The 24,497-nt window shown below is 52.3% G+C and overlaps 1 protein-coding gene across 12 annotated transcripts in view; it reads left to right on the top strand.

Moving 5' to 3' along the window:
* The window catches only part of Ccdc187 (coiled-coil domain containing 187), a 52,558-nt gene that overhangs the window by 11,252 nt on the left and 16,809 nt on the right, over nt 1-24,497 (top strand). For 4 of the 12 annotated variants that reach the window (XM_076569193.1, XM_076569187.1, XM_076569188.1 and 1 more), the window contains 11 exons: nt 4,607-4,723; nt 5,192-6,348; nt 6,807-6,901; nt 13,910-13,979; nt 14,121-14,481; nt 14,747-14,930; nt 18,175-18,287; nt 23,052-23,149; nt 23,428-23,541; nt 24,013-24,137; nt 24,232-24,305. In XM_076569193.1, the coding sequence (XP_076425308.1) occupies nt 4,607-4,723; nt 5,192-6,348; nt 6,807-6,901; nt 13,910-13,979; nt 14,121-14,481; nt 14,747-14,930; nt 18,175-18,287; nt 23,052-23,149; nt 23,428-23,541; nt 24,013-24,137; nt 24,232-24,305 (2,508 nt within the window). Of the gene's footprint in view, nt 1-4,606; nt 4,724-5,191; nt 6,349-6,806; nt 6,902-13,909; nt 13,980-14,120; nt 14,482-14,746; nt 14,931-18,174; nt 18,446-23,051; nt 23,150-23,427; nt 23,542-24,012; nt 24,138-24,231; nt 24,306-24,497 lie in introns of those variants that run through there. The other 8 variants (XM_042275109.2, XM_042275110.2, XM_042275113.2 and 5 more) reach the window with 4 other exon arrangements.

Here is a 24,497-nt window from a genome sequence, read left to right on the forward strand (position 1 = left end):
CGGTCTAGAGCTTTGACAGGGCACTTGGGGACTCCATCCATTTCCACAGATTAAAAATCCTCCCGTAAAAAAATTAATTGTCATTAAACTGCTCAGCAGAAGAAAAAAATGTGCCCATCAGGACCCATTTATCGACCAGGGCTCCTCTGGTGGGCTAATGGGGAGGCCGGATGGCTGCAAGAGAAGCCAGAGGGGGCTGTCCTCCCTACGTGGGGCCTCTGGCCCAGTGCCTGGCGGAGGGAGAGAGAGAGCATATGACCAGGTGAGTGCAGCACGTAAGAGCAGGACTGAGATGCCTTCTTGGGGAGCTCAACCATCCCCCTCCCTACTGAAACCTGGATGTGGCCAGCCCCACCAGCAACCTCACCCTAAGACTGCAGAATTCTGCTCATGTCCCCGCCTGCCTGTGAAGGCAGTAGCCATCCTTGGCCCTGTTGTGAAGCACTGTTAGACACATTCACCTCTTACAGATGGAGAAGTGTAGGCACTAGCCCTCTAGCCATAGCTGATGAACAGCAGCTGGGATTAGCCCCAGATCTGGGCCTATGAGGCCCCACGGTTAACCCTCCTTGGCCTGGTGACCTGATCTGCAGCAGGAATGTCTTGAACTGTCTCTGTTCAGTTATGCAACCATCTATTAAAACAAAAGCACATTTGCATACTAATGGGATGCCTGTGATTATTTATTTGCCTATTTTGCATAAAGGATTAAATCTTTCCTGAATATTTGATACTGCAGGATGCAAAAGCATCCTCAAGGTTTTTCAGAGTTGATTGATTTTCTACATAAATATGTGCCAGGAGTGTATCTAGGGCTATTTTAGAAACTGCTGGAAATTCTGTCCTAATCCCTAGTCAAAGTCTGCTTAGCAGGTTTTTTGTTTAAGTTTATTTTACAATGAGTGTTTTACTTGCAAGAACGTATATACACCATGTACAAGCCAGAAGAGGGTGGCTGATCCCCTGGAACTGGAGTCCCAGGCAGCCGTGAGCCACTGTCTGTCCTTGACTCTAAAGCCAGAATCCTGGAGCTCTGCTGCTCGCTTAGACTGGAGCATGGTCCTCTTGTTCCACTACTTCTTCACCAGCTGTCTGTTTTCCATGGTTTCCTTCACTGTCTAAGCTTGACTGTCCTTGAACTTGATCTATTGACCAGCCTGGCCTCAAACAAAGAGATCCACCAGCTTTCTCTGCCTTCTGAGTGCTGGGATTAAAGGTGTGCACCACCACACCTGGCTCTAAGCTTTTCTTTAATTCCTTTTCACAAATTGGAATCTTGCCCTGAGGTCACCACTCCCTTTATTCCACATCTTAATCTGTTTGTCTCCTAGAAAACAGGATTTAGCTCTGTTCCACTTCCTGGTGCCCCTTTTCTCAATCTGTAGATTTTGTATTTTTCCTTGCCCAGCTTGCTCCTTTTCATTATAAATCTTTATTAGAGTTAACACTAATAACCATACAACAGAGTCTGTACTAGGCTGTTTTGAGATTCCCTTAGCCAATGCCATTAATCCAAAACTCTTCACTTTAGCCTCAGGCAGACTTTTCAGGCAAGGGCAAAAGTAATTATGTGCTCCGAGTGTGCTATATGGATGTGCTCTGCCATCCAGGCCCAGGCTAGCCTCGAACTCACAGAGATCCGCCTGCCTCTGCCTCCTCTGCCTCCCGTGTGCTGGGATTAAAAGTGTGCGCCACCACAGCTTACAGCAACTCTTATAAAGGAAAATATTTAATTGAGATGGCTTACAGTTTCAAAGGTTTAGTCCATTGTCATCATGGTGGGACGCGGTGGCATACAGCACATATGGAGCTGGGGAAGGAGCTCAGATTTCTATATCTTGATCTGCAGGCAACAGGAAGTGAACTGTCACACTGTGCATGGCTTGAGCATAGGAGACCTCAAAGCCCACCTGTTGTTGGTTGTTTTTACTCTTTGAGGGGCCTGCCACCCAGCTCCCAAATAAGTACACACGGAGCCTTATTCTTTCTTATGAGTGCCTGGCCTTAGCTTGGCTTGTTTCTAGCCAGCTTTTCTTAAATTATCCTGTCTTCTTTTGCTTCTAGGCTTTTCTCTATTTTTTTTTCCAGAGCTGAGGACCGAACCCAGGGCCTTGTGCTTGCTAGGCCAGCGCTCTACCACTGAGCTAAATCCCCAACCCTGCTTTTCTCTATTTCTGTTTATCTTTTCTTCCCTTCTTATTCCGTGTCTGGCTGTGTGGTTGGGTGGCTGACCTCATCTCTTCTCGCTCCTTCTCTTGCTCCTAGATTTCCCCTCCCATTTATTCTCTCTGCCTGCCAGCCCCACCTAGCCGTTCCTGCCAAGCTATTGGCCATTCATCTCTTTATTAGACCAATCAGGTGTTTTAGACAGGCAAAGTAACACAGCTTCACAGAGTGAAAAAATGCAACAGAAAAGAATGCAGCTCATCTTTGCAGCATAAACAAATGTAACACATCTTTATATTATTCCACAACACCCCCCCCCACAGTGACGCACTTCCTCCAACAAAGCCACACCTCTGCATAGTGCCCCTCCCTATGATCTTATAGGGGCCAGTTGCATCAAAACTGCCACAGATGCTGTGTGTTTAGAAACCTTTTACTCTTGCCATTTTTTCCTACCCCCACATTTTCAGTTTTGCAGAGCTGGCTGGGCCCACAGTGCTATGTCTGTGTCTGGGAGTATGCGGCCCCATATCGGATCAAGACCTATAGTTTAAGAAGCTGGGGCCTAGAGAAAGCATGGCCTGGAAGCCTTGTCCCCATGGAGGGTGTGGCTAGGTGCAGCCCATCCTCTGCCCAGGAAAGGTGGTTTCAGGCCTGGAGAATTGAGTGGCTCAAAACAGTTCATCTCAGCAGAGTGCTTTCGGTCTGAAGAGATCACTCAGTCTGTGTAATATAGGGCTTTGTTTTTCTTTGGACTGGATAGGTGAATATTTTACAACTATCATGATTTAACTACTTTTCTAGATGTTTTTAAATTTTAGAAATACTATTTTTAAATTTTATGTGTATGGGTATTCTGCTTACGTGTACGTCTGTGCACCACCTGCATGCCTGGTGCCTGAGAAGGCCAGAAGAGAGTGTCAGCTTCTTGAGAACTGCAGTTAGTGAGCTGCCATGTGAGTGCTGGGATCAAAGCCAGGACTCTGGAAGAGCGGCCAGAGCTCTTTCCTGCGGAGCCATCTCCCAGTCCCCAGTGACATAGTTTCTAAACTATGGACGACTGCTAATTTGAATCACAACTGTCAGGTCAGTGGAGGGAGGAGTGTGGAGAAGGCCTTAACTCAGGTAGACTGCCCTCAGGGGTCAGTGCTCTGGACAGTGCCCACAGTCCGAGCTGTGATGTGCTACCCTTAGGAAACAGGGCAAGTCCTGGCTGAGTCCACATGGAGATGTGATCCCAAGCCTCAGATAGTGTCACCTTGAGCAGGAACGTGAGCGCAGTAATTGGGAATACACCAGGTGTGGTCTGAATTTTTCAGAGCTGGCTGGACCCACAGTAGTATGTCTGTGTCTGTGAGCATGTGTGTGTGAGAGCCTGTGTGTAGATGTGTATTGCACATATGTGAGTGTACAAAGCATGCGTATGTGGTTGCTTGTATATTTGAGTGTGTGATCATGTATGTGAATGAGTGAGTGCACATTTGTGAGCCTATGAGCATGTGTGAATATGTAAGCAAGTATGCTAACGTGAATGAGCATATATGAATGCATGTGAGCCTGTGTATGAGCATGTGGGTACGTGAGTATGTGGATATATGTGAGCTGTGAACCTGTGTGAGTGTGTGTAAGCATGTGAACATGTAGATTGTGACTCTGTGTGTGAGCATTGTGGCAGCCTGTATAATAAAACTGTGACCTTACTGTGATGGGGCAGAGTGTGGATTGTTTGTCCCATAAGGTGGCCTTCTAGAAAGAATTGTGTAAACTATGATAAGTGAATGCTTCCTGTTTCTGTGGGGCCCTGTGACTGGGGTTGTGGTGATGGCCAGTCAGTGTTGGCATTGGCGGATACGATCTGAGATTATGAAGTAAAACCTTGAATAATCCTGTTTATCATAGGACAGTGTCTGGTAAGGGAAGCTCAGCTGTGCTGGTCATTTATTCCTGTACCATTAAGGAGGCCTAAAGCCATCTCTGATCCTGGTCCCACTGCTGTGACTCTGACCAGCTTCAGAGCGTATCAGTCTCTCAGCTAAGGTATGTGGTCACGGCATTGCTGCTGTTGTGGCCCTGGCATGAGCCGCTGGCTGAGTGGCCAGCTGCAGATGTCACCTGAGGCTGTGGCCTTGCATTTGTTCCTGGTTGACGAGGCTGTGTGCCTGGGCTGGTGTCGAGCAGCTCTCGGGTAGAGCTGTTAGCGGAGAGTTTTTATTACCTCCTCTATTGAGCAGGATCCTGGGGGTTCACCATCAGTCACTCTGAGAAGCACCGCACCCAGGCTGGCTCGTGACTAAACATCTGGCTTTGTTCCCACAGGGGTTTGGATGTGAGGGGTTTCCCTGTGAGCCCTTGCCGGGTATGCCAAATTGTGTGCAGAAGTGGTATGAATCCTTGCCAGGGGTCTGAGGGCCGCGGTCCGGCTGTGTGTTTTCTGTTTAAGATTCTGAGTTGACTGGTGTGTACGCCTGGAGGAAAGGACAAGCCCTGGTGAGGCGGCTGCTTGGCCCCCCTCCTGCCCTCTCCCGGCTCCAGAGCAAGGCCCCTGCCCCGGAATTAGGTACCTCATGCCTCAGCCTTAGCTTGGTGTGTTTTGCTGTGGCATTGTTGGGTGGGCACAGAGGAGATTCCTGTGCTGCCCGGGAGGGCGGTAGCCTTTTGACATTTCCCTCAAAGATGGAAATTTGGGGATAGTTACTTTTACAAGCCTGAAGGGAAAGGCTCTTCTCAGCTTTGGGAGCAGAGATACTCCTTGGGCTTTTGTGAAGAGAGCAGGTGAAGGGAATGGCCACTCCCGTGGCGGACCCCCGCCACCTCTCCATGTGTACCCCATCAACACACGTGGAGCAGGTTGTTCACTCAAAAGCAGCCCCTGCCCTTCTTTGTGTGCTGATCATGAGGGCTGAGGCTTGTGGGGCCAAGCCCGGGCCTCCTTGGTCACCCCGTGATGCCCCCTGAATGGAGGAGCAGGTCTGTTCTTTGCTCCAGCCCACAGACCCCAACACTCCTTCACTGCCCATCTTTGCAGGCTCTGGCAAGAAAGCAGGAGCTGTTGGGGACTCACCTGCCCACACCTGGTTGCCTAAGCCTACCCATGCCCACCGTGACCAGCAGGTTTCTGAGCACACGCCCAGCCTGGCTATCCATGATCAGTCCGCAACTATCCAAGGCGCCATGGAGATCCTCCAAGACCTGCGCCGGCAAATCCAGGCTGGTCTGGAGCTTGCCAGGCGGCCCAGGAAGCTCTTGTCATCAAAGCCACAGAACCCGGCAGGGAAGAGGCAGCAGGGGCCCCAGAGCGCCTGGGACATGCAGGGCTCCTTCTCAAAGAGTGCTTGGGCTGCGACAGAAGGGACATGCCCTTCCTTGGATAGGGCTAGAGACTTGTACAGCCAGCAACACAAGGAAGCAGTGGCTGAGCAGGAGTCTTGTCCACAGAGGGCCTGGACAGCACAGGGGCAAGACACCTCCTTCCAGGGGCCTGGAAGCACCCCAGAAAAGCCAAGTCCCTTCTCACAGCGGCCCTGGAGTGCCCTGGCTTGGCAGACCTGCCCACAGAGGGCCTGGGAAGCTCAGGGACAGGATACCTCCTTCCAGAGGTCCGGGAGCCCTATTAAAAAGCCAAGTCCCTTCTCCCAGCGGCCCTGGAGTGCTCTGGCTGGCCAGGCTTGTTCACAGAGGACTCACACAGCTTGCAAAGGCTGGGAGGTGCCTGGGTCCAGTCCGTGGAGCTCTGTGGCTAGGCCACACCCCGCGCTCCAGCAGCCCTGGAGTAGTTCTCCTGTGCAGAGATCCAGTCTCCACAGCGAGGACGAATGTGTTGTCCCTCCCCTCTCAGAAGTCAAGCTAGCTTGGCCAGAGACTGCCCAGGGCTTCCCTCAGAGCAAACCAGCAAAGGAGCAGGACATGCAGGAGAGCCCACCCTGCCCGAGGCCACAGCGGTCTCTGGGCCAGCCACACAGCTCTGAGTCCTTGCGGGACTTCATGCGTCAGAAGGCCCGGGCCCGTCGGCAGCAGGCCATGGAGCAGAAGGCCCTGGCTGCACAGGCGCTGGAGCTGCGGAACCAGAGGCTGCAGGAGGTGTATCGGAAGCAGAGAGAGGCCATCCTGGGCAAGGCCATCCCTGTGGTCTCCCGGAGGAGCCCCGGCATCGTCACCTTTGTTCCCAGCACCGTCCAGGCTGGGGTATGTGCTGGGTGGGTGACAAGGGGGTTAGCCAAGCCTTTGAGACTGGGGTTCTTTGCTACCCCTGCCTGCCTACTGCCCGTCAACAGGTGGGTGGGTGGGTGCCCCTGGGCCCAGGGGGGTGAGATGGCATTGGCTCTGGGCAGCTTGCCGGCATTTACCTGGGACAGAGACCATGCCAGGGAGAAGAGGTTAGGTATGGGACACCTTTGCTCCTGGCTGGGGTGCTGGCAATGTTGGGGAATATTTCTAGCTGACCTTGGTTCCTGTTTGGTTGTTTGGGGGAGTTCCTGCACACTGTCTCCATGGGTAGATGAGGCTGGAGGGACCTATTTGCCTCTTCACCCCTAATTCCTTGAAATGCTCCGAGAGCCTGGGCTGAAGTCCTGGGTAGGGGCTGGAGCCCAACTCTGAACTGAAATGAGGCTCTGGGTCTTAATGTGTGCTCTCTGCTTTAGGGCCTGGAAGCCCCCGGGAGTCTGGGGTCACCACTGAGGAAGTGGAGCAAGGTGACATCTGGCATGGTGCTTGGGGACCGAGAGGCTCCAGACAGGTGGGTGGGGAGGGCAGGGATGCTCTTCCCGGGCAAAAATACAGGGATCTCAGAGTGGAGCGGTGGGGGGTGGGCGGTGGGGGTGGAGAATGAACTCTGGGGGTGCTCTGGACATCGCTCATGACAGTGTGCCTCCTTGGGGACTTTCCTTCTGCTGGCCATGGCAGCCCCAGTGCTTTATGGAGCAGAGACACTAGTGTGTTTTGCTGAGGTGAGAAAGTCACTGTGAATATAAACGATGCATTTGTGTATATGTGTGTGCAGGCATGTAAATATGCACTTTGTGTGTATACAGTTTCACATGTTTATGTGTGTATGTGTGTGTGTGTAGGCCAGAGGTTGACCTCAGATATTGGTTCTCAGGAGATATCCACCTTGGGTATTTGAGACAGGGTCTCTCCCTGGTACCTGCGTCTTGCTGATTAGGGTAGGCTGGTTGGCCAGTGAGCTCCAGGAATTCTCCTGCCTCTGCCTTTCTAGCATTAGGATAATAATCAATGTACCACCACATCTGGATTAAAAAAAAATGTGGATTCTGAGAGATTAAATCCGTGCTTTTATATGGCAGACATATTACTGACTAAGCTCTCTCTCCAGAACCTTTTTTTTTTCCTTTTATTTTATTTTACAATACCATTCAGTTCTACATATCAGCCATAGGTTCCCCTGTTCTCCCCCCTCCCACTTCCTCCCCTTCCCTCCAGCCCACCCCCCAATCCCACTTCCTCTAGTGCAAAGCCTCCCCCCCCTCCCAGGACTGCGATCAACCTGGTAGACTCAGTCCAGGCAGGTCCAGTCCCCTCCTCCCAGACTGAGCCAAGCGTCCCTGCATAAGCCCCAGGTTTCAAACAGCCAACTCATGCAATGAGCACAGGACTTGGTCACACTGCCTAGCTGCCTCCCAAACAGATCAAGCCAATCAACTGTCTCACCTATTCAGAGGGCCTGATCCAGCTGGGGGCCCCTCAGCCTTTGGTTCATAGTTCATGTGTTTCCATTCGTTTGGCTATTTTTTTTTTCAATAATTGAGTAAATCCGAAATTTATTATAAGCCACAGTCGTCCTAGGGACCTCCATGCTATATATATAGCCTCCATGGTTCTATGGGTTGTGGTCTGATTGTTCTTTATTTTATATCTAGAATCCACTTATGAGTGAGTACATACCATGACTGTCTTTCTGGGTTTGGCAGAACAACCTTTTGTTTGTTTGTTTTCCTTTTGTTTTTCTTTTTCTTTCTTTCCTTCTTTTTTTTCCCCCCAAGACAGGGTTTCTCTGTGTAGTTTTGTGCCTTTCCTGGAACTCACTTTGTAGACCAGTTTGGCCTTGAACTCACAGAGACCCACCTGCCTCTGCCTCCCAGTGCTGGGATTAAAGGTGTGCACTACCACCACCGCCCGGCTTGTTTGTTTTTTCAAGACAGGGTTTCTCTGTATAACAGCTTTGATTGTCCTGACCAGACTGGCATTGAACTTACAGAGATCTGCCTCACTCTGCCTCCCAAGTGCTGGAACCTTTTTTTTTTTTTTTTTTCAATTTTTTTCATTTTATTTATTCAATTTTTTTTTTATGTGCATTGGTGTTTTGCCCACATGTATACATGTGTAAGGATGTCGGATCCTATAACTGGAGTTACAGACAGTTGTGAGCTGCCATGTGGGTGCTGGGAATTGAACCCAGGTCCTTTGGAAGAGTAGCCAGAGCTCTTAACCACTGAGCCATCTCTCCAGCCCACCTTTTTTTTTTTTTTTTTTTTGGTTTTTCGAGACAGGGTTTCTCTGTGTAGCTTTGCGCCTTTCCTGGAGCTCACTTGGTAGCCCAGGCTGGCCTCGAACTCACAGAGATCCGCCTGTCTCTGCCTCCCGAGTGCTGGGATTAAAGGCGTGCGCCACCACCGCCCGGCCCACCTTTTTTTAATGCTTATTTCTTCTTTCTTTCTTTCTTTCTTTCTTTCTTTCTTTCTTTCTTTCTTTCTTTCTTTCTTTCTTTCTTTCTTTCTTTCTTTCTTTCTTTCTCTCTCTCTTCCTTCCTTTCTTCCCCTCCCCCCAAGATATGGTTTCCCTGGCTGTCCTAAAACTCCCTCTGTAGACCAGGCTAGCCTCTAACTCACAGAGAACCATCTGCTTCTACCTCTGAGTGCTGGCCAGAAGAACCTATTTTTAACATATAAATGTATTTAGTTAACACTGTGTGTATGGAGGTGGGGAGCATGCCGTATAGCATGCCTGTGGAGGTCAGAGGTTAACTTGGTGGAGGTGGCTTTCTCCTGCCACCTTCACATGGGTTCTGAGGATTGAACTCAGGCTGCCAGGCTTATGTGGCAAGAGCCTTTACCCACTGAGGTACACTGCCTGCCCCCTCCCATCCTGTTTTAAATGCACAGGATGGGAGCATGGTGGTGTGCATGCCCCTCTGCCCCTGGCATCCCTATAGGGGATCCACGCTAAGCTGCCACAGCAGCCCCATTCCCCCATCCCACCCATTCTCTCCCCCCCACCCCCAACCCCCAACCCCCCACTCCCCCACCCCATCACCTCTCACCACACCCCTATTCTCCTCCCCTCACCCCATCCCTACTCCCCTTACCCTACCCATACTCTACTCTCCCCACCCCACCCTTGCTCCCCTCGCCCCGCCCATGCTCCCCTCCCCTCCCCCTCCTCCTCTCCCCTCCCCCTTCCCCCCACTCCCCTCACCCCAGCTCCCAGAAGGCAGCTTCTGACACTTCCTGTCAGTGGTGTCCTGAGATGGGGTCTCTCACTGAGTGTCCTTCCGTCCGCTCTCTGTTGGAAAGCTGGAGACAAGGCTTCTCCTTCTGTGACCTGCCAGTACACCAGGTCTCTCCACATTTCCTTTATCCATTGCCTGTGGACTCAGGTGGTTCTCACTTGCAACTACTCCAAACGACGACGCTACTGGGGTCATGGGTGTGCACGCACTCGTTTGAACGTCTGCCTTTATTTCTCCTGAGGATAGGCCTGGGCTTTGTGCCGTACAACAGTCCAGAACAGCACAACCCTAAATGCTGAAATCCCCAAAGGAAAACAAATGTCTAACATTGAAAAGTACAGCCATGAAAGATTTAAATTCTGGAGACACACAAAAAATTAAATTCTTTAAGAGACCTGTTGACATTTCAAAGGGAGATTCACTTGAGAGACAGAAGCATATAGCAGAACACTTCAGAGGCCACTATATACATAAAATAGAGAAGCAGAACATAGGTACCCATGTCAGCGTTACTGGGGGGCCCCCTGGTGACTGCATGGCAGTTCTGAGCAGACAGACCACGCTCACTCAGTGGGAGACGGCACCATCTCTGCAGCTGGGCACCCAGCTTTCTCACCTTAGTCGTGTGGGTAAGGGATAAGCTGTCCCCCAAGGAGAGACGCCACCCAAAGAGTGGGTTCCAACAACTTAATCTTTGACCAAAGTGGGCATCTAGAAAGGGCATGTCACAGGCCAAGGGGGCGTCACAGGCCAAGGGGGCGTCAGTGTTTCCTGGGTGCACATTTCGTGCACCCAAAGTCAGTGTGTGAGAGTGCTCTTTCCCAAGCCACGCTGGCCAAAGTGCCAAGAAATGATTAATTAGAACTCTCTAGAAGTCTTTATGGGATTTACACTTCCAGGACTGTGAGGATGTGAGTGAAAACAAAGAGCAAATGAAAGACACCACTGATAAGTGAAATGTTGGAAAAGAACCAAAAAAAAATAGACTAAAATAAAGTAAAATCCAAAGAGGTTGTGACTGAGGACTGAGGCATGGGTGGACTGTGGACCGTGTATACGGGCCATCTCCGGGAGGTGATCCCATCCTATCCTTGGACTGTGTTTGGAAGTCTTGAGTCATGGTGGGAAGCTGCTGTTTTTCAGTTAGGGCCTCATTTCTTGGAGACCATGTTCCCTTTCATTTCCTCTGAGGGTCTCCCCAGTACTGGTCTTTGGAGAACCCCTTACAGGCACAAACATGTCCCCAGGATTCTAGGCATTCTTCGGGGTGCAGGAACCAAGGCCATACAGAGAGATGGATCCTAGCCACAATGCCCAGCTTGTCACCCTCTCGTGCAGGCTTTCCCCCGGGAACTGAGGATTTCAGGACATGAGCTTTTGGGGTTTGGGTTTCGACATTCGGAATTTTAATATTTCAGGATCAGGACTTTAGACTTGGAGGAATTCACGCTTTCAAGATTTCAGCATTTGGGGTTGTGATTGACACCGAGTTCCTGGGAGAGGATTTCACTGAGTGTCTAGCTCCTAATCCATTACCTCCTGTCCCAAGTGCCCCACATGCACCCATCACAGCAGGCTGGGAACACAGGCCCGGAAACGGGAACCCAGGGGCCCACTCCAGGGCATCTGTGGGGTTTGTGCCCACTGTGTTTCTCGGTGGAGTTCTTTGAGGAACTTGTAAGCTGTTTGCCACAGAGGCTTCAGCACCTTCCACTCCACCAGCGATGTGTGGGAACTGATTCCTCCCTTCCTGCCTTCCTCCTTCCCTACCCCCTTCCCCCTCCCCCCCCTTCCACCCCCCACCAAAACAGGACAGCTCTTCCCCTCCTCCTCCTCTGGATCTTGCCAGCCACTGCCTGGCCTGGCTTCATTCTGGCCACCTACTAGGGTACTCACGGCCAGCACAGGAAGGTGAGGAGGAGGAGGAGGAGGAGGAGGAGGAGGAGGAGGAGGAGGAGGAGGAGGAGGAGGAGGAGACAAAAGTGATTGGCAGTTCCTTGTGCCAATGAGGAGGTTTCTTCTGGAAACGTCCTGCCCTAGGCCTCTAGGGACATTCGCGGGTATGTTTTTGGCGTTAGTGTTGGGAGGAACTTGGAGCCGACCTCCTTGGTGCCTGCCCCTACCCCTCTGTACTCACCTTTAGTCAGGTGGGATGGACACTCCTCGTCTTCTTTCTCCTCCTCTTGACTCCTCTCCGCCACACCCGCCTTTCTTCTGACTCTTTCCCTGGCTATATCCTGAGACAGCATGTCTGAAGGGCAGCCTAGATGCCTGTGTCTGTGAACTTCTAAAGTAGTCTCTAGCTCCAAACAGAGGACGACTCGGGTCCAACCAGGTACCACACCCATGGATAGTTCAGCAGCCTGCATGGCTCCTCCAGCTCCCCGCAGCGTTAGAGAGGATTCCCCCATCACTGCCTCCCTTTACTGCATCCTGGCCCTTTTTCATCCCCACTTTTAAAAACTATGCTAAAATATACATAGCATAACATTTACAACGATAACCATTTTTTAAATCCTCAATCCATCTGGATTTTGTTTTAAGTTTATGCTTAACTGATACATAAAAACATAAAAATTGTACATATGGATGAATGGGGTACATGTGGTATTTTGATACATGCACACATTGCGTGATATTTAAATTAGGTTAAATGCGTCCATCTCCAAACATTTATCATTTCTGTATGATGAAACATATTCAGCATCCTTTCTCATAAACGTTTGGTGTTTTACAGTGTGTTATTATTAAGGGCGGTTAGAATAACTTCAGCTGTAGCCCAGTTGATCGGCTTCTTTCCGCTGGTATCTCACAACCCTCCCCTCGTCTTCCGTGTTGGGAATTGAACCCAGAGCTTTACACCCGCTAGGCTAGCCGTCTGCACTGAGCCACACCCCTAGCTTTTGTTTATGTATTTATGCTTATGGCAGGATCTTACTATGCCCTGGCTGGCCTCAAACTCACAAAGATCCACCTGCCTCGGTCTCCTGTGTGCTAGAATTAAAGGTATTTACCCCCTCCCAGTCTTTAAAACAACAACAAACAAACCAAGTCTTTTATTTTGAGACAGGGTCTTAAGTTGCCTGGCAGGAATTGAACTTAGGATTTTCCTGCGTCAGCCTCCTAAGAAACTGTTGTTTGTTTGTTTGTTTTTCAGGCCTGTCCCTCCACCTAACTTCTTTTTTGTTTGTTTTGATTAACTTTTTTTCTTTTATTATTGTTATTTGTTTTTGGAGACAGGGTCTCATTGTGTAGATCTGGCTGGCCTAGAGCTCATACAGATACTCCTGCCTCTGCTTCCCAAATGCTGGGAGGGGCTAAGGGCATGTAACATCACACCAGCATTTGTTCTGCTTTTTAGGTGAGGGTCTCACTGTGCAGTTTTAAATTCACAGTCCTCCTACTTCAGCCCCTCGGAGTGCTGAGGTTGCAGACATACACCACCATGCCTGGCTTAATGTTTTTAGGTGCACAGCCAAAAAAATAAAATGCACATCAATTTGTATTCCTATGCAGTCATCACCACCATCCATCCTCAGAACATTCTCCTCTTCCCAAATGGATCCTCTGTCCCCATTAACACCAACCCTGAAGCCCCTGACAGTCCCTGGCATCCTCTGTCTCTCTGGAGCTGATGGCCTAGGTGAACTCAGAGATGTGGAATCCTGACAGACTTGTCCTTTTGTGACCAATGTTGCTCAGCTTGATGTCTCTGAGGCTCATCCCTGGTGTATCAGGGACCATTCTCTCTTCTTGCTTAAAGCGAAGAGCATCCCGTTGTGTGGATGGGCATCGTGTTGCCGATCCGTCATCTGTCATTGGACCTCGTTTGTTTGTTTGTTGGTTTGCCTTGTCTGTTGGGAGCATTGCCACTGTGAGCATGGTGTGCAGACATCTGTTCACACCCCTGCCTCTGATGCTTTTACCCAGAAGTAGACTCGATGGCGATTGTGTTAATTTGGTGTTTGCTATGTGAAGACTCACCAGACTATTTCCCAGGGACTCCGGCATCTGACATTCCTGCCAGCATGTGTCTCTATACCTCACCCACACTTGGTCCTCGTCCTGTTGAGCCATATGTGGTCTGATATGTGATGTCCTAGCCTTGACCTCTGGTCTGTGGTGAACCCTGACTCTGTCCCAGATGCCCTCATCGTTTCTCCTTGCTTCACACACACACACACACACACACACACACACACACACACACACTTTGCACACACTGTTCAACACCATGTTGCCCAGGCTGAGTGTCCAACCACTCTTCTCTCCCTGCAGCTTCTGTCTGTGTTTGAACAAACCATGGAACCGTGCTGACACCCAGGACATTGGACACCCCCCAGAAGGCGTGAGTGATGTCCCTCTGCTACCCTCAACTTCTTCCTCCCCTGACCCCATGAAGCTCCAGGACCCACCCAGGGGGTTCTGCATCTACCTGGATCCCCAGGACACTGAGCACCTGGGCCCATCGGGCCTCCTGCTCTTCCAGTACAAGCAGGCCCGGCTGCAGGCACTGGAGACCATGGCCGATGTCCTCAAGCAGCGTATTGACATCCTAACCACCAAGCTGCACAAGTCGACTTTCCCGGACACAGCTGGCGACCTGGCTCCGGACATGCTGCCCTTGGGCCCCAGCACAGCACCTGCCACCCCCACTCTGACCCCTCCCTCTTACCTCCGAAGCTTAGTGTCTGACGGGAGCAGAGGAACCCCCCAGGACTGGGTGGACATGCAGGCCAAGCCCCTTCTCCCCAGCACCTACTTCCAGGAGGGTGAGATGCTGCCATGGAGTCCCAGCTGGGAGCCGCAGAGCTTGAACCTGGGGGCCCATGTTGAGAACCAGCTCCAAGGTGGGACTGGGCAGTGGGTGTCATGCCTGCTGGGTGATCCTTGGTCTGGGAGCAGCAGGGCCCCACATTTCCTGTCTGGGGAGCAGGATGGGAGTTGCCCAGACAACGAGAATAGTAACAACACCTGAGGCTCCCTGAGTGATAGATAGCCATAGTTGTCTCGTCCCATGTTGGGGGAAGGGCGAGGTTCTTCCCAAAGCCTGCTGCCTATCTGCCCTACCTTCCCAAGGGGCAGGAAGGCCAGCAAGGCTTCCATGCTCTGCAGGTCCTGTGTGCAGCACCCCTGCCTCAGTGTCCCAGGTCATCCCTCACACTCAGCCTTGCCTGGCTAGCTCATCAAGTCACGGGGCCCTTTCCAAAGGTGTTATAGAGGAGAGACACCGGGAGCTGGAGAAGAGGCTGCAGAGGGAGATGGCTACCCTCCAGACCCTCGGCGCCTGCATGAGGAGGTGAGTCCAGTGGGCTGTGCTGTGTGGCTCTGCCTCTCACATCCCCTGCCGGGGTCCTCGTGTTAGCCCAGGGCCCACAGCCGGGAGTCTGGGTGCATCAGGCCGGGCGGAAAGTGACACAGGTTGTGTATCTGGGGACTTTGGCACAGGGTTCGTTGGCCTATCTGGGTTCACTGTCCCGGGAGTTCTCGGCACTTACCCTGTCCCTTCTTCTGGCCTTTGTCCCCAGCCCTCCCTGGCCCCCGTCTTTTCTCAGTGCAGTCCACACAGGAGCTTATGATGTCCCTTCTGTAGTGTTCATGACCCTCACACCCATCTCATCCTGTTTCCTCCGAGCTGTGTGTAGAAGGGCCCATTCTGCCCCCACCACGCTCCGCCCTTAGTAGCTTCCACTGAATCCAAGGCTGGGCATGGCCCAGGAGGCTTTTGTCCTGGGAACTCTGCAGCTGACCCTCAGCAGTTGCCCATCAGAAAGCTAATGGCTTCCTCTGTCTGCAGCTGGGGTTTCTGTCCTTTCCAGGACTTGGAAGCATGTTTAGCAACTCTCCTGAAAACTTCCTCTGCCTCCCAAAACGTCCCCCACCCCCACCCCCGGTCACCTGCCTACTGTTCTCTGGCCTGGGCCTTATCCAAGGCCTCCTCCAGTATTAGAAGCTCTGTGGTCCCCGGCAACCCCCATGCCTCCTCCTTCTCTGTGCCCTGTGCCACCCTCCAGACGGACCAACACACATCCTTCTCTGTCCTCACACTGCAGCACCCAGGCGGGGAACTCCAGCCTGTACAGCCTCTCTGTGGAGTTCTGGTCAGAAAAGAGGGTGGCACAGTCTGGAGGAGGCCGGGAGGCCCCTGCCACAGGGGCTCAGCTGGCCCCGTGTCTGTGCTTGACAGAGTTCACCAGAATGACCTCTGACCCCTGCTTGGTCCCCAGGCACAGAGGCGGTGTTATACTGCTAACCAGAGCCTGAGCTGCCTTCCACTTGGCAGCTGGTTAGTTATCTTAGAGGATAGCCCCCCTCACACACACAAGAAGAGGCGGTGCAGGGCCAGGGGTGAGGGCACGTGCCATACTCAGAGCAGGGAGAAGAGACTGTGAAGGAGGCCGTGGTAAAGATAGGTGTGGCGTGGAAGCCAAAGTGTGGCTGCGTCTCCACTTTCGCCCAGCCCTGGGGGAGGGTGTTTTTGACAAAGCTCATACTTCCTCTCCTCCCCAGGAGAGGTGGTCAAGTGCACTCGCTACAGCAAAAGGCCATGTGATCTCCCCAACCTCTACCCCTGCTCCTCCTGGAGCTGGGACACTTCCTCCAGATGCCTCACCTGACTCCTCACTAGGAAATGCACCTCTCCTCTAAGGCACCTCTAGATGGAGTTGGTGTTTCCCGGATGATAAGGCCTGTGTTGTCATTGGCCAGTAGGGGGCAGCATTGTGCTGAGATTTTCCTCAATGAGACCATTCCATGGACTGTTCCAGAATTTTTGGAGGTTTAATTTCAGTATCCCAGGTTCTTATAGGCAAGGGGACCCCCAGCGCCCCAGACCTAGGCGCATAAAGTCCTGGTGCTGACATTCCTGGCACAAAGCTACAGGGGTTGTGGCTTCTCCAGGGGTATCCAACTTGTTAGTCCCTGGGGTACTTTATCATCTATGTGGCTCACCCTAAGAACCCCCATTAGAGTTTTAAATGCTGGAATACATTGTTTTTGTGTTGGATGCGTTCATAGCTCTCCTGGGGCTCGTGTCATCTGTGGGCTGGAGGCTGGATACACCTAAGCCATCTTTTCACTGTGTTCCTGCCCCGGATGAGCACCCCCGTGTGGGTCACAGAGTTCTGCAGGACCAGTACAAACAAACCCAATAGCCAGGAAGACCGGAAGAGGCCGAAATCGTTCTCAGCTTCTGTTTCCCGGAAAGATGGGGGTTCTGGGGGAGCAGGGGGAGGCTTGCTGTTCTCACTAGGTAGCAGGCCCCAGCCAGGTGGCCCTGCCGTTTTACTTTTGAGGATCAAAGTCAGCTTTCTTGTTCCAGGCTTGTGGTTTTCCTTCTGTTCTGCTCAGGTGCACCATCTAGGGCCTGGGCCTCCTGTTGTGTGGGAGTCAACACTCAGGCTGAGTCTGGGCAGGACCCTCTCCTCAGCCCCACTGCACGTGGTGATGGGGTGCCCGACCCCTCACCATCTTCTCACAGTTAAGGGCACCAGGGGCTCTAACCAGCTGTCCATGGGACTTAGTCCCGCCCATCTCCACAGTTAACTCCACCCCATTGATCCTGCTTTCTGGAAACTTTCTGTGTCTGTGTTCCCACAGTGCCTTGCAGCCTTCACGTATGTCCATGTGTTCAGAAAGACCTTTACTCCAGGCAGGGGTTGGGTGTGGTCATACCATATCCTAGCCCTGCACAGCACCTGACCTGAAGGAGGCTGGGCCCCGGGGGCTGCTGGATGCAGGCATGGGTGACCTATTTGGTGGTTCAGGTGGAGTCCAGGTCACTCTGTGCCAGGGACAGATGGTGCCTTGGGGAGAAGGTAGAGTGAGCGGAGGCTGTGTTCGCCGCCCACACCAGCTAATTTCCATACTCATCCTCTGTGCTTCAGAGCCTTCTAATCCCTGCAGCTGCTGCATGTCCACCTGGACCAGGCAGCTTGCTGCCCACTCTGGCCGCTTTGACCTGGGTAAAGGCCATAGCCTTACCTGTCTGAGGGACGGCAGCTGCCTGGAGAGCATGCAGAGTAGAGGGTCTTTAGTCATGGCTATACCCCTCCCCTGAGGGCCCAGCTCTACCTCCCAGGCACAGCTAGAGTGTAGAGCCACAGTGCTAGCCATGAGGTGGGATTGTGAGGTGTCCCCTCATTCCACATAGCCTTGTGGGAAGTGTCCTTATCGGCCAACAGGGATGAACAGGGTGGCTACATTAGCACACTGGGCTGTGATCCCACCTGCAGAGCTGCTGGTGATGGAGCTAACATTGCACACTGGCTAGGCTGCTACACGCACACGCACGCACGTACGCACAAGCATACGCACATGCACACACACACACACACACACACACACACACACACACACACACTGTGACTATTCTTGGCTGATGGAGCCAGACCTTAAGCCCTCAGGTCTGTCTCTAGACACATTGGGTCTTAGGGCTGCTGGAGGCCACAGGAGCAGAGATTCCTGCCGAGTTAGGGTCCTTGTACTCCTCCTTTCGCCTCCCTGGTCCGGACTTCACTCATCACATGCTCATTGTCTTCTAGCTCACTTGGGCTGCCAGCTGCACCAGACCCCGCCTGTGGCTCCCTTTGGCAGGAGGAGATACCGGAAGCCAAAAAGGCAGGCTTGGTGACGCCCTGGACCAGCCAGAGCTGCGGTAAGGGCGAGCCTGCAGATAGGCCCTGGGCTGGCTGGTCGGGTGGCCAGGGGGGCCTCCTGTGGGCCTCTTCCACTGCCTAGCTTACAGGGTAGAGACCTTTTTCTATGTGACGGCTGCCACATGTCAGTATTAAAGTGTTTTGAGGTTCTCCAGCCCCCACCGCCTACTCTGCTCCTGTTGCGCCTGTCAGGATGTGTGCCATCACTGGTCTCTGGAATAGCCACACCCCTGCAACCCAGGAGTGTCACCCTTCTTTCCTTCCTTCTGTCTGCCAGCCCAGGTTCTACCTTGTCTTTGGTACTGAAGTGTCCTTGTTCCTAGGTTTCAGCTAAGGGAACTTAGGGCTGAAGAGCTGGCACCTGGAAGGGGTGTGAGGCATTCTCTTGCTGACCACAGAAGCCACAGACTCCCTGGGGGAGCCTGCCTGCCCTCAGGGTGCATCTTTCTGGTGGTCTGTAGGCTGCAGTGGGAGTGTTCCTGCCCAGCATGGCAAGGACATGGGTGCCAGGTTTGAACAAACCTGGAACTCTGTTCACTGTTTCATTACTATTTGCTTATTTCCCTCGGAAAACAGGTTTTGAGTAAGGTCGTAAGATACCCTGTAAGCCCAGCACTTAGGAGGCCAAGGGAAGAGGGTCACAAATTTAAGGCTAGCCTGGGTAATACAGAGTTCCAGGCCAGCCTGGGATACATAGTGAGACCCAACAAACAACAACAAAGCACACACACACACACACACACACACACACACACACACACACACACACACACGGGAAACAGTGCTGGGGATATAGATCAAGCATAAAGTGCTTGCCTAGCATGTATGAGGCCGTGGGTTCAATCCCCAATACTGTGCAATGAAACCAAACCAAACAGCAGCAACAAAAATGCTCATGCCTAGCTTTTAGAAACATTAAGAGTAAATGTGACCCTTAGCTCTGCCCAGATCCCTCAACCAGACAGAGTAGCCCTAGGGGATTGCAGGATAGGCATTATGGCCTGAGAAAGGTCCAGTTTTCCCTCCAGGGTAGATCCAGCAGAGTGGGTAGGGAATGTCCCAGATTGGGCTCCGAGCCATGGACATACCTGATAGATGTGAGTCAGCACTGAGAACTCTGTGTGTGTGTGTGTGTGTGTGTGTGTGTGTGTGTGTGTGTGTGTGTGTTGAGGGGCAGCTATCGGCTCTACACCATGAGAGAACCAGCAGGTGGAGGCTCCTGGTCTCTGGCTCTAGGAGATTTTCTCCCCTAGAATAGGATATCTGGGGGCTTCAGTCAAGAACTGCCAACTCTCCTAGGCTCCCGGACTACCAAAAAAACCTCAGTGGTCCATGGGCTTATTACTAGTGTCACACTGACTGAGTGTGACATCATGCCTGACACTGATCAAAGCTCAAGCCTCTGTCCCAGGAAAATCTGCATTTTGGGGGCACCAGGAGATGGCAGGTGAGAATTCTGGGCCAAGAGGGGCAGGAAGTACATTTGTGGAGATCCTCGGCCCACAAAGGCCCTGGTTGATATTTTTAGTTACTTGCCTTGTTGCTGTGACAAAAATCCCTGACTAGAATTAAGCCCAAAGAAGGAGAGGTTATCAAAGGTAGAGACTGTCATAGTGGAAAGCCAGGCGGCAGGAGCTGGAGGCAGCTGGTCACACAGCATCCGCAGTCTGGAAGCAGAGATAATGGATGCTGGTGCTCAGTCCAGAACCTGAGCCCGTGGGATGTTATGACTCACAGTCAAGGTGGGTCTTCTCACCTCAGTTTACCTGCTCTGGACCAACCCCACAGAGTTGCTGAGAGGCTTGTCCCTGCCAAGTTGACAATATTAACATCACATGGGTCTCCAGCCTGTTTCTGAGGGCTACTCTAACAGCCTGAGCTTATGATGAGCAGGGATGTGTGGGCTCACAGTTCAGAAAGTGGGAAGTCAAGAGCACTGACTGGGGCTCCTGCTACCCCACCACACAGCAGAAGGCCACAGAGCTAGACCCTCCCTTTTGTGCTCATTTCTTTCTTTTGAAACAGGGTAGCCTTATTTAACCCACTGTGTATCCAAGGATGGCCTTTATTTAACCCACTATGTAGCCAAGGATGGCCTTTATTTAACCCACTATGTAGCCAGGGATGACCTTGAACTTCTGATTCACCTGCCTCTATTTCCCAAGAGATGGGACTACAGGTATGTGCCACCAGACCCTGTTTATGGGGTACTGGAGATGGAATTGAAGGCAAACACCTAATGCACTACACTCACAAACCAGCCCTCTCCTTTATAATAAGTCCATTCCTGGCTTTAGTGGTAAGGCTCTCCCACTTTAGCGATAAGGCTTCACTGTTTAGAAGCCTTACCTCCTAACCCTGTTACCATGGCTACTAAATGTCTACATAAATTCGAGAAGGAGCATTTAACTAGAGGAAAGCCCTATCTCTCCACAGAAAGTGTACTCCAGACAGTCAGCGAGATTCCCAGAATGCCCTGGGCTCTGCCCACCTGCTGGGTTTATATGCTCTCCTCCTCCAGACTGACTAGGCAGGGTCTGCTGTTGTGTGGGAGTCGAGAGCAATTCCTGGTCACGACAAGATGGCCATCTCCTCCAAGGGTCTGGCCCTCTCCTTACAAGGGGGGTACCCTGTCTGATCCCTCAGCCTCATTTGCCATTCCCTGAGCAGAATGTTGGTAGGTCTCAGGAACAGCAACAAGAGGAAGGCCCTCAATCCCAGCCATTAGTATATACAAGCAGCGCTGTCCAGTGGAACTTTCTGGACCTCAGCACCTAGACACCCCTGCTTGGTGGAATGTTTGCTGATGAGGGATATTGTGGTAGCTGTCAAGACCTGGAACTGTGATGTAACATTGTTGAGAGAGAGAGAGAGAGAGAGAGAGAGAGAGAGAGAGAGAGAGAGAGAGAGAAGAGGAGAGAACAAATCAGAAGACAACCTCGGATAATATTCCTCAGACAGCCACACCTTGTTTTTTGAGACAGAGTCTCTCACTGGTTGGAACTTGCCACACAGGCTAGACTGGCTGTCTGGTGAGCCCAGGTTTTGCTATTCTTCATCTCTGAAACATTGGGATTACATGTGTGTGCCACCATGCCCAGGCTTTTTTTTTTTTTCTTCCTTTTTCTAATACAAGGTTTTGAGGTCAGACTTGGGCCCCAACACTTCTCCTCTAAATGTACAAAGATAAACACCAGCTGTGCCCTTTGCTGCTTTTCTGGAAGCAGAGCTCTCCTCTCAGGCTCACAGGTCTCCCCCGGGGCAGAGGAGCCACAGTCTAGGCACTCTTGTGGTTCTCATCCTTGCTACCATCAGCCGCTGTGGCTGCCAGGCCCTCATGAGGCAATCTCACTGGGTCCCACAGTCCTGGCTTTAGGTGGTGCTGAATTCTGGGGGCTCCTAATTGTCTTTTGAGGGGAGTTAGGGATTAAGGCAGGGTCATTCTCTGCATGTGGTGATCTCAGCTGGGGGCCGACCTAGTGTTTTTCTGGATCACAGTTCAGTGCTCAGGGACATGTATCCTGTGACCTGTTGGGGTACTGACATGGCTGAGGAGACCAGGAGCTTCCCAGTCAGATGCATGCATGAGAGGGTGACAGAGTCCAGGCACCTTAGTCTCCTCAAGGGCCTGGACATAGTAGTGGAGCCTCTTCTGCAAATGAACGGGAGCTCTGTCAACCCAAGAGTTGTGCCCAATTATATGGGGGTCCCACAAGAGTACTCGAGTGCTCAGTGTATGCCCTGTGGATGCACCCTGCTACTCCCTGGTCTTTTTCTGTCAATGCCCAGGGACTGTGTGGCTATTGTTCACAGATTTTCACCTGCTCCTACTCCAAGAGGCTGAGCTTCTCTGCCCGTGATGACATGCAGTCCGCCAAGGAGGATGGTTCTCCTTGGGCAGAGGACTGGGATTCTGTCCATAGCCCTCCCTGTATCATGACCGGCCAGTGACTGAGCGCTGTCAAGGGCTAGAAGGAAGGTCCTCTCATCCAGGCCAGAGGGTTCAAGCCAACCACTCTCTGAGTCCTCCCTTAAAGCAAACTCTTAGCAGAAATGAGGCCGATGATAAGGCAGAGGATGGGTCAGGAGAGAGACACAGCTAATCCCTAAACTCACCTCTTCCCCAGAGCTCCCCCTGGTGGAAGCTCCACAGGGCAGGGAACGCCAACAGTGTGCAGAGCCTTGGCCCTGGAGGGGCCATCAGAAAGAAAAGAAGGCCCTTCTGCTACTCTCAGGGACTTTGTAACTTAAGGGGGAGCACTCCAGAGTTCAAAAGAGCACCCTAGACTCACCTGTCTGTAGCCCATACCCACCTCAGCAACCATAGCTTTCAGGCCCTGTAAAGCTATTGTGGGAGCCTCGCAGGGAATCTGTTTCCCCCAGAGGCTCTGGTTGGCCAGTGGGGGATCATTTAGAAAGTGCAGGACGGAGCTGAGACTGGAACCTGGGTCTCTCGGGTGGCTCCTGTCACCCATGCTAACTCGATTCTTGCTTCTGGAACGAATGGTGACCAGAGTGAGGAGGCACACAGAGTTTGAGGGAGGGAATACAGCCACATGGCAGCCATGCTCTCACGAAGGGCTGCAGGGAAGGAGCCTGCTTGAAGTGCTGGACACTAGCATGGTCCTTGCGTCGTGGGCCTTCCCTCTCGGCCTCTGGCCTCAGTTTCCTTGCAGGCCAAGAAGCTGTGAGTGCTGAGGCTCAACCAGGAGAGAGGCTCAGAGCATACCTGCCACTCAGGTGCCCTCCTCCGTGGTCTGCAGGTCAGCAGGAGCCCAAGGGGCCACATTCTGAAGGCCTGCATGGAGGGCACCTGACCAATTTCCAGCTGAAATCTTTGAGCTTTCTGGAGTCACTGAAGGTATGTCCTGCTCCATGATGCTAGGCCGGTGACAGCTGTACCCCCTTTAGGCTTCTTCTGTTTGGAGGTTAGCTGTGAGCAGCCTCTGCCCCAAGGCTGAGTAGAAGGTTCCAAAACACCCCTCTCCCTCAACCTGGATAGGGAAGCCCCAGATAGAAAGAGTAGTCGGTTGCTAAGAGGGTCAGGCCCTGCCCAGGCATGGGATTTACCAGGGTGATCCTTATAGTCTGTTGTTAGCTAGACACAGGTGACCCCTGGGGTGTGGCTTCTCATGACAGCTGGACCAGCAGAAGCAGGACCAGGCACTGGCCCTTCTGCGGCAGCGGGCAGAGCAGGAGGTATGGGAGACGCAGATGGCACTGGATGAACTTCTCTTCAAACACCAGCTGAAGGTCAGTGGGCTGCCCTTTCTGGGCTGCCCTTTAACTGGTGTGCTACCCCTGCCCAGTGTCCCTTCCATCCCACCCAGCCTGAGGTCCTTCTAAAGTGAGCGCTGCCCCGTGGATCCAGAGAGGCATCACCAGTCTAGAAGGGAGCACAGAGCTACATGAGCTGGGGGCCATGGACTTACTTGAAGAGAGATTGGATGCTTTGGCCACTTATGTGCTGGGTACATCCACACTGGGGTGCCCATGGCTGGTTCCAGAGCTGGGTCATGGAGAGGGGTCTTTTCCTTCCACTCACCCCAGTCTGTTAGGCACTGAGCAGTGTGGTCTCTGTTGGAGCCCAGAGCTTATGACCTGTGGTGTGTGTGATATACCAACCCCAGCATTATGTCTCTCTTGCCTGATTCTGGGATCCAGCCTGGCCTGGCTGGCTGTGAAACCTCCTCTCTCTCTGCAACATCAACTCTTGCCTCACAGCAGCGGATGGAGAAACCCTCAGCCCAGGAAAGGCCAGCAAAGGCCACAAAGCTGGAACAGCAGCAGATGTGTGGTGGCCTAGAGCCAAGCACACTCTCTCTCAACACAGTGACAACCAGATCCAGGTGAGGCCAAGGCGGGGACCAGATGCCACCTCACAGGGTAGAATTCAGGTTTCAGGCAATGACAGTAGCCTCTGGTGATTTTGTGACCCTTCAGATCACCACCCTCCCCACACGGAGACGACACCGGGTCCTCGAAGCATCCTGAGGAAGCAAGGGCAGTTTCTGCAGGTGAGCGTCCTGTGTGACGTGCTGGCAGCTAACGGGCAGAACAGTGGTAAGGACGGCATTGTAAAACCTCCCAGGTAATTTTAGCCTCAAGGAGCTAGTCACACCAGCCTACAGCTTCACCCCCAGCCTGACACAGCCACTTCCCTGGAAAGCTTGGCCCCTCTGTCCATTTCTGGTGGCCACAAAGCACAT

Source organism: Peromyscus maniculatus, chromosome 4 (assembly GCF_049852395.1).
Source record: "Peromyscus maniculatus bairdii isolate BWxNUB_F1_BW_parent chromosome 4, HU_Pman_BW_mat_3.1, whole genome shotgun sequence".
In the NCBI taxonomy this organism is placed as follows: domain Eukaryota; kingdom Metazoa; phylum Chordata; class Mammalia; order Rodentia; family Cricetidae; genus Peromyscus; species Peromyscus maniculatus.